Genomic DNA, 12016 nt, shown 5'->3' with positions numbered 1-12016 from the left:
CTGCTATTTCGGGAGCTTCTAGTGAAAAGCTCATCGGATCTCCAAGGTCATTCATTAGGTCAAGGCAGAAATGGGCAGGAAACCACAGGCCCTTTCCCGAGGTAAGCAGCCTCTGAGCGTGTGCAGATGCACCGCCTGGTGACCCGGCTTCGGCTTCGCCAGAGCGGAGCTGATGGATGCAGGAGCTTTCTGCAGGCTGTGTTTAGTCTGCTGGTGCTTTTAGTGCCAGTGCGCGATTCCTAATGGAGGCCCTCTCTCCCTCCCACCACCCAGACACAGATCCCCTCGGGCAGGAACAAGCCTTTTTACCTCCAAAGTTTTGTCTTGTAAAGCATCCCTAATTCAGGAAGCAAACAAGGAGGAGAGAGGCGAACCCTCTGAGAATGTTGTCAGGCAGTTTAATGACAGCCAGGAGTCTACAGAGCTCCGTTTCTGTCCAGCTCCAGGGCTGACAGAGTAGTGAAATCCTCCCGCAGACCTGACAGCGTGAAAGGCCTCAACACTGACCAACCCGTTGTGAGACAGGAGTTGCCCCAGTGTGCAGGGCGGAACCAGAGCAGTACAGCAGCCGTCTGAGCAGCTCAGCCCACTGCAAGGCTGGGGATGTTTCTGACAGCCCAGGTCTTCCAGGCCTGACACCCACCGGATGTGAAGGGCACAGCAAAGAGCTGGCGGGCAAGGGTATGGTGCGCATCTCCTCACAGCAGGAGGAAGCTGCAGGCGGCCGGCTGGAGGAGAGAGGCCACTCCTACAGCAGCAGCAAGGGGAGGGGGCGCTCCAGCTCTGAGATGGTTTTCAGGTCACCTGCTCTCTTCCTCCCATGCTGGCGGCTTGTTCTCCACTGCAGAATCCCTTTCTGCCTGCCAGGACTGACCCCCCCACCACGGGGGGCTGGATGTCCAGCAGAAATGTGTCCATTTGGAGAGCGGAAGTATCCAGATGCCAATGCGGAGCTCTTGCATTTGCTGTGTGACCTCCGTGGTGCACAGACCCTCTCTGGGCCTCTCAGCAGCTGGCTAAGGGCACAGCGAAGAGTGAGGCTTCTCGGGGTCTTTGGGGCCAGTGTATTTTTCTATTTCATGAAAAAGCAGGATACAGCAAGGAATGGTGAGGTGAATACTCAGAGAAGAGAGGGGAAAGTACTTCTAAACTTCCGGAAGAAGGGAGAGCTGACTGGGCTCAGCTGTCCTGCCACTCAACCGCATGAGTGTGGGAGGGAGCCCGGCTCCTGGAGGCCTGGAGCCGCGCGTGAAGCCACAGAGCAGTCACCATTCCCCCTCCCGGCCCTCCTAGTTCTCCTCCCTTCCCACCCCAATGCCTGGCCAGATTCGTACGGCTTCTGCTTCATAGTGAAACAAGACAGGAGAGCAGGGCTAAGTCATGACAGGACCTGGGAAATAAAAATAGCACCTGGCAGCACAGGCCCCTGTGGGACCGCGGCTCCCTGCGAGGGGGAGCCACTCTCTGGGGACCCCGCAGGTGTTTTCTGTGCAATCCACCAACCTCCAAGCCTCAGCGTCCATTTCTCCTTCCCAGAGCCCCAGGTCAGTGTGTGTTTATTCCTGGGACAGAGGCGAAGGCAGGCTTAACCCTGGGCCCCGGCTGCGTAACCGTAACCTACCTCTCACAAGGCCTTCTTGGGCGACCAAAAGGAGATGATGAGCGAATATACAGGGAACCTGCACGAGCAGAGCTAGGGGAGATGGGAAGAGGGACAGGGGGCCTCCAGAGGGTGGAGACGCTCCTCGGGGCTTCAGACCAGCACCATCTTGGGCAACTGAAAGAGTAGGACCCCCCTCCCCGGACGTTAGAGACTGCCAAGTGTGATCTGCAGCCCAGGAAGCCCAGCTCCTCCATCTAAACACCCTTGGGTTCTCTGTGTTCCCCTGAAGGGGCCGTGAACTGTTCCCAAGGGCGTGCACAACACACGCTCACACCACAGCCCCCTGGCGCTCCCAGAGGAGGAGTCAGGGCATGGAGTCCTGCACAGGGACTCTCAGGACAGTGGAGGTGACCTCACTGAGCGAGCCCACAGCACTGCTTGCTAAACACAGACGTGATCTCCACCAGCGAGCTGGCCGCAGCATCATCACCACACGCGCAGAACACAGCTTTATCCACCGCCCCTCACAGAGAAGGTGAGCTCACAGGCGCGGTGCCTGTGGTCGGTCCAGGGTGGCACCAAGAGAGAGGGGTCCTCCGGGCCTAGGATCTCTGCACTGTGCCAACCAGGCAGAGAGGCAGTGTGGTCTGGCAGGGCGTTGTCGCAAAGCTCCGTGAAGGGGCGCTGTGCCAGGCTCCATCCGAGGGACAGGATGTATCCTGGGCCACACTCCTTGTCTACCAGCACTGGGAAGGCGTAAATGTCCCCGGTACAGAGGCTTGGTGATGAGAAGGGCGTGGCCTCTGGACGCTGTTGGATGTGACTTTGACCCTTCCTTGTTCCCAAGGAAACCGAGTGTGAGCTAGGGGTTAACTTCCCTATGTACAGAGTGGGGCTGATGTGTCCCCGCCCAGATTTTGTGATGACTAAAAAACCAAATAATGAAGCCTTCTCAGCACAGTGCCTGGTGATGGAAGGAAAGAAAGTGCTGGATTTCTAAGAGCTCTTTCGAATGGCCTTGCCGTATGGCCCAATGGAGAAAGGGCTGGGCTTTTGGATGGTTGTTACAGGTCCCCCGGAGGCTGTTTATGAGAATGGAAAGGCAGCCAGGCTGGCTGCAGGCATCTCTGTCCTGAGCTGTCTGCCCTCAAGGCTCTACAGACCTGGCCGCCCCCTGCCCCGCCGCAGTGGCAAGCAACTGTAGAAAGTGCTTAGCTCAATTAGATTGCGTTCAGAGCAGCCCTCCAGGGCTGTGCACACACACTTGTCAGTGTGACCACCCACCTATTCCGGGAAATCTTGCTTTTCCAGAGGTCTGAGGCTCCTGGTGCGACAGCCTGCTGAGGGTGACGCTCCTTGCAATGCCCAGGACGGGGCCTGAAGCAACTCCCTCCTCCCTCCAGGGCTGAGCTCCCCCAGTCACGGCCTCTCTGTCCTCAGCCCAAGTGTGTCAGACCCGAGTGCCCACTCCAGGCTGGGTGGTGCCCGAGACTCATGCTGCTAACATCCATGACAGATCGGGAGGCTGCTCTATAAATGCGAGCTGGAATTCTGGCCTAGAACATGCTGCTGGCCCCAAAGGGACCGCACCCAGGCATTCCCAACAGGCAGGAAGGAGGACAGGGCACCAGCATGGAGCCACATGGGCCTACCGTGCAGACTCAGGACCACAGTGGTTCTCCGGCGAACAACAAAGGCACACAGGTTCCCCCTTCCACTTTACTGGTAGCCATCATTAAAAAACAAAACAAAAATATCCCCCCAGAAAACAGGGATGGAGACTGATGGGAACCTCACTGGCTGTCGTGCTGGGAGGAGGTGCAGGCCATGAGAATGGGCGGTGACTAATCCAGGGTCAGGGTTCCCTGTCCTGCACGCAGCCTGAGCTATGTTCCAGGCATTACGGTGGCCCAGAGGGAGTCTGCGGCCTCTGAAATCTAAGGCACTACGGGGACAGAGAGAAGGAAGGGAGGACACGTGGAGCGCCCGAGCCATCCTCCTGCCAGCCTGGCCGGCGAATGCTGGGTAAAAACGTTTACTGGAATTTTCTAAAAACGTGACTCACTATGATTCCTTGGAAGGGACTAGCAGTGTCTCCCAGGAACAGATCCCCTCCCTTCCCCAGGGCAGAGCAGCATCCTGCAGCCAGCCAGCCTTCCAAACAGCACGGATTTAAAAATCTTGCAATTTTATTTGCATATAAAGGCTGCTAGATATAGAATATCACAATAAATTTAAAGAAACAACTGCTTTCCTAGATGTCGAGATAACATAAAATAGAATAAAGCCCAAACAGCATTTACAATGGGAGAACAGAAATGACTATCAGTGACAATAATTTGTGCTAGTGAAGATTGCATCGACACACAGTGCAAAATGGGAGGGGACGGGGAAGCAAGAAGACGATCGGGGCATTTAAATAGAAAGGACAACTAAGCCTTATCCACTGGCTTCCTTCACATCCGTTTACATCTGTACACGCTTGTCACTGTACCTAGATTTAACTCAAGCTCTTTCAGACCTTGAGTTTGGAGGAGACGTAGCAGTTCTTTGGGGCTCTGATGGGCTTCTAGACAGCACCCTTGTACTGCTCTTGGCAATATTAAACTCCTAACTTAGTCATAATACACAAAAAATACTTATATATATATATGTACACCCATGTCGAACAGGAGTCTGCACGCTCATTTAAAAAAGCAACTGCATGAAGTCCTTGCTCTTGACAGATTCTGTTTCCATATTTTTAAAGCTAAAATAATTTAAAAGCAACAAACAGACACGGAGACCTTGCATGACCACGAACCAGAGCTCAGCAGCCTCACCATCCTGCAGACGACAAGGTGGCGCCTTGGCCTGGGCCCCACAGCCTTCGCGAGCTGAGCTTCGGGGTGGGAAGGCTTCCCGCCTACTCCGCTGCGAAGGTTGCTCTAAATAGGGCTGGAACTGCCATAGGGAGCGTTATCAGGAGAACAACAGTGACAACAGCAACAACACGTTAAAAAATAAAATACTTCAAACAATACTCTAAAGTTGTGCAAATCTGTGTGATTTTAAAAACACTGCCTACCTGTTCCTTTTTTTTCCTTTTTCTTCCAGCTTAAAGCATATTAAAATAAGACTTTCATCACCTTTTTAAAAGAAAGCTTGGCTGTCCTTTGGCGAACACTAACAATTTACAATGGCATGGCCTTTGAGAAAACAGAAGTCATTTTACAAATTTACAATGCTTCTCTGGTTTCAAATGGAGGTCCCATTAAAAAGAGAAAAAGGGAAAGAAGCACAACCTCTAGCATCTTGTTCGTTCCAACAGTTTACAAAAAGAAATCACAGGATTTGGAAATAAACAAGTAAGAGAATGTGAGTTTATAAGGAGAAACATGGCAGTCTGTGGAGGTTTCTGCACATTCGTCCTGGGCGGCCGGAGGTTCAGGAGCCCTGGGGGTTGGGAAGGTCAAAGATGATCGGAGGATTGGTCGGCTGGAAGCTGACCGTACACGTGGACGCGTTGATGTACGTTGTGTAGCCATCGGTCATGATGCCGTAACCTGCGAGGAGACAGCGTCACAGCACAGCGGGAGTGCACGGGAGGGAGAAGCCCAGGGGGCCCGCCCACCCAGACACGACCACTCTCACACAACTTTGCTGTCTTGTTTAACTGGTGAATTCTCCACTCCAACAAAGAGGGATTCTCTTTTCTTATTTAAACCTAGACTCATCAGGGCAAGGCTGGGATTTCTTTAAGGGGAGAGTAAAGAAACATTTTCCCCTCTCCTCTTTCAGATGCATTTTTATCTCAAAGCCCTGTAGTAACTGTTGAGTCCTAGGGACCAGAGGAGCAACTGCTCAGGGACAGACACAAGAGGTGTGTGCTGGGCAGGGAGAAGGAAAATGCGGTGGCATGGAGTGGGAGTTGGGAAAGGGTAGAAGTTTGGCCTCCTGTCCCAGGAGTCGGCTCCAAATCCTCAGAAGAGTGAAATGGGCGTGATCAGAGCCTGAACCGTCGGGCTTTCACACTGAGCTGCATTTTATGCACAAGCACAGACCCCAGACTGTGTGCATGTCACGCAGGACCAGCAGAGCAGAGCGCAGCCTCCTGAGCTGCCTGGGTACTGGTCATGCAGACTCCCCCACGGCAGTGTGGACAGGCTGTGGCCCACTGGGAGGAAGTGGAGGAAGTTCCCCCGGACCTCTGTGCTCCTTTTGCAATTGTTAATGTGCTCCCGTGCTTAAGGTTCTGGGAAATGAGCACGTTCCCCTGGACACCTGTCTTTACCATTCGCCCTTTGGGTCTCAGTTCGTAAGTCTCCACTGTCATCAAGCCACGGAAAAATACAGCCACAGAGAAATAAAATTGCCAGGATTATAGAAATCACTGATGAGGTTTCTTTTTTCCATGTGCTAAAATTTCCCCAAGTAAGCCTGTGGAGAGCTTAATGAGGGTCAATGGAAAAATCTCTTAAGAAATGAAAAGAGGCATTTAAAATGTGCACTGTTTAGTTCCAGGGTCATAAAGTCTTGTTATCTCTCTCCATCAAAAGGCTGGTATTTGCCCTCTTGTTGCCCTCTTTAGCTGTCTTAAGTGAATAAAAGCAAGACAAGTTTATTTGAATACCATCTCCTCCCTTTCAAGCACGTTTATTATTTTGGCGCTTCAGTGGAATTCCCCAATCGTCTGGCTAGTTGGAAGCTAATTAATGATTTAATTTTGTTAAAGGTGAAATGCCAACTCTGAGGAGAGCTGCAGGAATTCCAGCCACTTTTCAGGATGATGGCCCCCAGAAGTCCTGTCTAGATATGAGGTCCCACGCCTGCAGCCCAGCCCCCACAGCTTACCACCCTGTGCCAGGCCACAGAGAAGACCCTCCTTCCCAGGCACACGGCTGGGCCAGGACAGGGCACTGCTCCCCTGCCACTGCGGCCAGCCGTACTTGGAGGAGCGGACTGTCCTCTGGCCTCAGTGGGTAGATTTTCAACATGCTCCTTTATTACCCATCTGCCCAGAAAGCCACTCACTGGATTCAGGGGCTCTGAAAAGCAAACTGTGCTTTGGCGTCATTGTGCACATAGCTGTACACACCTCAACCTGACTGCAGGTTCACAGCCAGCCCAGAAGCAGCTGCAAGCAGGTGCAGTGGGGAGGGGGAAGCACAGGCACCCACTGCCCACAGAGGGTTTAGCTAACACAAGGCTTGCTGAACGGGTGCTCTGTGTCTGTCTGCACAGAAGCCCTGATGCTTCTGGTTTGAAGCAGCACAGACAAAACGCACAGCTCTGAAGCTTCCTGGGGCTTTGACTCAGTCGAATGGCCGAGAACAGTAACTGAAGAAGTTCTCATTGAAAGGAGATTTAATTGTTCTGTTTCACCTTGGGTGTACTTGTGCTGAGAAGTCTGCCATGGCTTTCTGAATTTGTAAGGAAATCTCTACCTGTCAATGCCCTGCATCTGCTAATCTGCTACACATCTGGGATTGCAGGCAGGTCCAGAGGTACTTCTTGGAGAACATTTTGTCTTCCTGGGTCTTTGTGTGCTCCATATGCTGTGTTTATAGGCAGGAAGGGACTGGGGAAAATTTAAATAGCTCCTGATATCTGAGGTATTTCTTTCAACTCTTTCAAAGAGAACACCTGTCCTTATGCAACTCAGTGTCGACCTGTACCAACAACGGACACCCACTTTCCAGCAGAGCCTGCAGTTCCAGAGCAAGACTACGGGAGCCCCGGGTTTGTGGGAAGGTGGGCCAGGAGTGCTTCCCACTCCCACTGTGGATTCAGATTACAAGACAGCACCACACAGCATCAGCTCAAGCTGCAGACTGCTCTCCTAAGATCTCACCTCATAAAAGGGTTGTTTCACTGCTACCAAGTCTGAGCTCGAGAGGGCCAGCCTGTCTTGCTCTAGCTAAGTCTCCCATGCATGGGGATCGCGGGCCGGTGTCCTTCTCCTGTCCTTACCTTCGTGAATCCCCCCAAAGACGTGTAGCTTGGGCCGGACCCGCCTCTGCACAGTGTTGAGGAGTTCCACGCAGCCCACCCTCTGCAGCTCCTTCGGCACCCAGTCTCGAAAACCTAGGAGCAGAGCAAGTGGGGGTCTCAGTCCTCCTCCTCCGGGCAAGGCTTCAAAGAGCCACAACCCAGGGAAGGTTCATTACAGATAGACAAGATCTGTCTGCGATCCTAGCCTCCCCATTAAAGCGCTTGATGGCTCTTAAGAAACTTTTCACTCATCACTTTGTCTTCTTTAGATTGCTGATATTTTTTCTGGTTTTAATTCTTTTCCCTTCCAGTTAATTAACATTTTTTTTTTCTGTAAGGAATTTGATTTATTCAACACAGGTTTCAAATCTTCTCCGTGGACTCAATGATGTGTGCTATATTCCCGGCAGCCCTGTAATAACTCCCACTCCTTCGATGTGCGTACTTTCTCCATGGCACCTTCCTCGCACTTTCTGGCAGTAATTTCCTGGAGGGTGGCTCACAGGAGGGCCGGAGGGCCCGTCTGCAACCTGGCTGTGGCTCTGCTCTCTGTGGAGACGTTGGCTCGCAAGGCCTGCAGCTCCCGAAGGCCACGCTCTGGACACTGAGCTGCTTCTCAGTCCCCTCTAGCAACAGGCGGTGATACGACCTCACGTTAGCATCCAGCAAGCCAGGGCTAATTGACTACTTTTAAAGTAAAAGCCACTTAGTATTACGCTTAATGCAGGAAATCCATAAAAACTGACGTCCATTATAGCCAGTCATCTCTCTGGACGATGACGGGAGGCAGTGCAACGCGTGGAGAAGGAGCTGGAGGAAGGTGAGCCCCTCCCCATCTGTAGGAATCCACCGCGCACCGCGGTCAGGTCAGCTCTGCTACTGAGAAACTTCCCGGGCACAGGGGCTGCCTTTCCGCTTTGTCTGCCAGCTGCAGACACGCGTGTTTGGTGTCTGTGTAGGGACGGTAGCTGAGCTCCTGGGAGAGACCAGAGAAGCTGGGGGAAACTCTGGAGGAAAGCGAGGTCCTAGCAAAAATTAAATCAGTGTTTCAACACTTCTTAATGGGGGGTCCCGAACCCGCAGCGGTTGGCCTATCACCCAGGGACGCTTTCTCCTGCAGAAGGGAGAATACCCACTTCCTGTTCACGCACCGAAAAGGCATTTTGGGTGAACCCTAAAGGTAAGGTCCCATAGCGCCGTGGCTTCCTGCGGAGTGGGGGGAGCCCAAGGCCAGCCCTGCCCTCCGCTCCACTGAAGGTCCAGCTTCCCATGGAAACTGCCTGGTGTTTCTTTTGGAAACTTCTGGCCGGAGATCTCACTCTGCGACACACACAGCCCGGTTCACTCCGCGCTTTCTACAAGGACCGGACGGCGCGCCTTCCCAGTAAGAGCTCCTGGCGCCTCCGTGTTCTTCAGAGTCGCACTCTTCCTACCACCGGCTTCTGCACCAGAGTGCGTGATTGGCAGCCTTTGCCAGTTTACTGTCATATTCGAAGTTACCCTGAGTTAACAGCCCAGTCCTGAACATGTGTCTATGCCGAAGGCATCCGAAGTCCTTCATGACAGACACAGGAAGCCGTGCGAGTGTTCACCAAGAGCATTTAGCTGGCTATGGAAGGACCGAGTGACTCTCCATGGTGGGGGAAATCAATTACGATCTGACGAAGGTCACTGTCAAGCAGACCCCTCAGAGACCCGGGCTGGGGGCGCCGTAGCAGTGATTCTGTTGGTAGCATCTCCGCCTCACTGGCTTCTCTTCCCCAGCTTCCCGTCACTTAAAGTGAGCGGCGGCCTCCTGCTCCTCCTTCCGCTGTGGCTGGCCAGACCCTCAGAGTTTCCTTGTAGGGAAAGGAACATGGCACCAGGCGGCTTGGAGGAGCAAATGCCTTCCGCGCCCAGCACGGCACTCAGGGTGAGCACTAGGAGCATTCAGTCTTCAGGCTGGGAGAGGAGGCCAGACACACGGTACTGACCTCAAGCCAAGAGACACTGCGAATTGTGTCTCTCCGTAACAAGTGCCCACTCCCAGAACCGAGATCATGCGTACCTAGACATGTGCAACGAGGGCAGTTTTGTGGCATGGGGTTGTTTTTTCCACAATAAAAAAGAAAATTTCCTCCTACTGCAAGTGAACACATGAATTTCCGAGCGCATCTCAGCTTGGCAGCAAAAGTCTGGCCCAATCGGTACCTCAAGGCGCTGGGGCCTGGCTGAAAAGTGTCCTGTGGCTGAGCCGAACCAAGCTCATGAATGATCGGAAGATGACCCCGCGGGTCACAACAATCTCCCCGCCACTAGAGGTGGAGGAGTGGGCGTGAAGCACACAGCAGTCTGAACCCAGATGCACCCCCGTGGGCCTGTAGTATGGGTCTCTGAAGGAGCTCTCATCCTGAGTCTTCACTGCACAGAGGACGATTCTGTTCTCCTGTAATCAGCTCAAACGTTCAACCTGAGAGACCCCCTACTCCAGGCTCCGGCATTATGTGGACAAGGAAAGTTCCCAACCTCTCAACACCATGTGAAGCCTTGAGATTGGAGGTCCAGTCTTCTTTCTTGCCCCAGCCCCTCACTCTGAAGTGAATCTAGTTCTCAAAATAAATCACCAAGCCCAAAGGACCGCGGTGCTCCCAACTCATGTGATTTTTCCCTGACTCGACTAAATCAAAAAATTTAATTTCATGAACACCTGTGAGCCTGGAAGAACCGCTGAGTGTAATTATCACACCAGCTTTCTTTAAAGGCACTGACTTGTCTTTTGGAACCCACTTTCTTGTTGCTGGAGGGAAATTATTACGTCCCTGGCACGTTATCCATTGTGCCCGGGAGAAGCGGCACCGGGGGAAAAAGCGTGCAGAGGGAGTCACTTACCCAAGGGAGGTCCATGTGTCATGAGGATGTCCACGCCCTCAGGAACCAGGTTCCACTTGTCCAGCAGGGACTGGCCGCGCGGGAGGTTAAAGCCCCAGCCGTTAAACCACGGGGTCCTTTGGGGAGACAAGGCAAGGCGGTCACCGTTCTGCGCCCCACACTGCCCCCGACCACTCCTGCCTCACCCCTCTCTTTGCTGCCCGGCAGAAGGGTGCTCTGTCCAACCGTTCAAAACCAACAGCGTGAAGGCAAGGGTGGCGCCTGTGCGCTAGAAAGGGGTACAGGAGCCTCTCCCTTGGAAGTTCCCGGTGGACCTCTGTCAAAATGTCCTCCTTGCTTTGTTTCCCCCAAAGCTCAGTGCTTTCCAGATGCCCAGCCCTGACCGACGCGTTTCCAGCCTTCCTGCAGTTCACTGCCCTCCTCCCTCAGTAGGACCTTATCCTGTGTAGGTCCTGATCCTCCTATCACTATGAAACGTCTTCACTGGAAAAGGGGAGTCACAGTTAAGTCTTCAAGCAAAGGACAGAGGGCTGGAGGCAGGATCTTTCTGTAATGAGAAGTTCTGAATATTCCGGGATGAGACTGACGAGAAAACAATACGGGGGCCTGGACCGGAGAAAGGGTCGTGGTGAATGGAAGGCAGGGAGGAGCCATCTTCCACCACCTAAAGGGAGGCCCGGGGAGACCCCACCCCACCGGAACCCGTCCTCTGACAACGTGACATGAGGATTTCACAGGAACGGACGCACCAGGGCTGATCCCCCGATGGATGCTTCATGTGAAGGAATCTGGTGAGTGCTCCTAGTTGCAGCTGAAAGGTCTCACTTATGAATACACCATTTGTGGAGAGGACTTTTTTGCTCTAAAAACACCATAGGCTAAATCAGGTTAGTTCAAAGCACTTCCTAGTGTTGTCCTATCCCCAAATACCTTGGCAAAAGCGCTACTCTTTGAAACTGACTCTTGCTCTGTAGGAGAATTCCAGTTTACGAGCACACCCTAAAAAGACATGCTGATCAATATTCTGGTTAAACCCAACCTTCCCTCTCAGTCACCTCCCCCATCCCTGCCAGTCACAGCTCACGGACAAGGGAGCGCTCCTACGGAAAGACAGCCGTCAGCCCCACCAATGAGCTGGAGACAGTGAGGGCACGGAGGGTTTGGTGACAGGGCACGGAGGTGGAGATGGCCGTGGACAGCCACGGACAGGTCCACACCACAGGTGGCAGCCCCACCTCCCTCTGCGGAGGTGGGGAGGGGAAGTTCCAGAAGAGACACCGTGGCCCCGGCTGAAAGAGAAACCAAGAAGTGTACGACGACTTCCCTGCTAGTGGCTCCCCAAGTCACGCCTTTCCCCTGGAGCTCACAGCAGGGACAGTGATGATGAGGTAAGAGCAGTCAGGATGAGAGCTATTACCAGCTGAGGGTCTTCCCCATCAAGGTCCCAGCCCAAGCGTTTTGTGTTAGCACATTTACACCCCACAAAACTCTGAGCACCATTATCCCTATTTTACAGATGAAAAAACCAAGGCACAGGAGGCCCCGTAAATAGCACTAATATCCTGACATAAA

At 53.1% G+C, this 12016-nt stretch overlaps 2 protein-coding genes across 10 annotated transcripts in view; both read right to left on the bottom strand.

The window, feature by feature from the left end:
* Window positions 1–508: 508 nt before the first annotated feature.
* On the bottom strand, window positions 509–3247 carry LOC117286383. The gene is made up of 4 exons (XM_033764766.1): window positions 3194–3247; window positions 2149–2599; window positions 1622–1777; window positions 509–1072 (listed from the first exon to the last, which is right to left on the bottom strand). Exons 1-4 carry the CDS (start codon window positions 3245–3247, stop codon window positions 1017–1019), a joined length of 717 nt encoding a protein of 238 aa, XP_033620657.1. The 3' UTR covers window positions 509–1016.
* Window positions 3248–3347: 100 nt separating this feature from the next.
* The window catches only part of Mpped2 (metallophosphoesterase domain containing 2), a 149070-nt gene continuing 140401 nt past the window's right edge, over window positions 3348–12016 (bottom strand). For 5 of the 9 annotated variants that reach the window (XM_033764055.1, XM_033764052.1, XM_033764051.1 and 2 more), the window contains 3 exons: window positions 10445–10560; window positions 7556–7669; window positions 3348–5148 (listed from right to left, as the gene is read on the bottom strand). In XM_033764055.1, the coding sequence (XP_033619946.1) occupies window positions 5030–5148; window positions 7556–7669; window positions 10445–10560 (349 nt within the window). In that variant the 3' untranslated portion in view covers window positions 3348–5029. The remainder of the gene's footprint in view (window positions 5149–7555; window positions 7670–10444; window positions 10561–12016) is intronic. The other 4 variants (XM_010640423.3, XM_010640424.3, XM_010640422.3 and 1 more) reach the window with 1 other exon arrangement.

Source organism: Fukomys damarensis, unplaced genomic scaffold, assembly GCF_012274545.1.
Source record: "Fukomys damarensis isolate Sample0158 unplaced genomic scaffold, DMR_v1.0_HiC HiC_scaffold_16, whole genome shotgun sequence".
Classification (NCBI taxonomy): Eukaryota; Metazoa; Chordata; class Mammalia; order Rodentia; family Bathyergidae; genus Fukomys; species Fukomys damarensis.
This window is presented reverse-complemented; position numbering and strand designations above follow the sequence as displayed.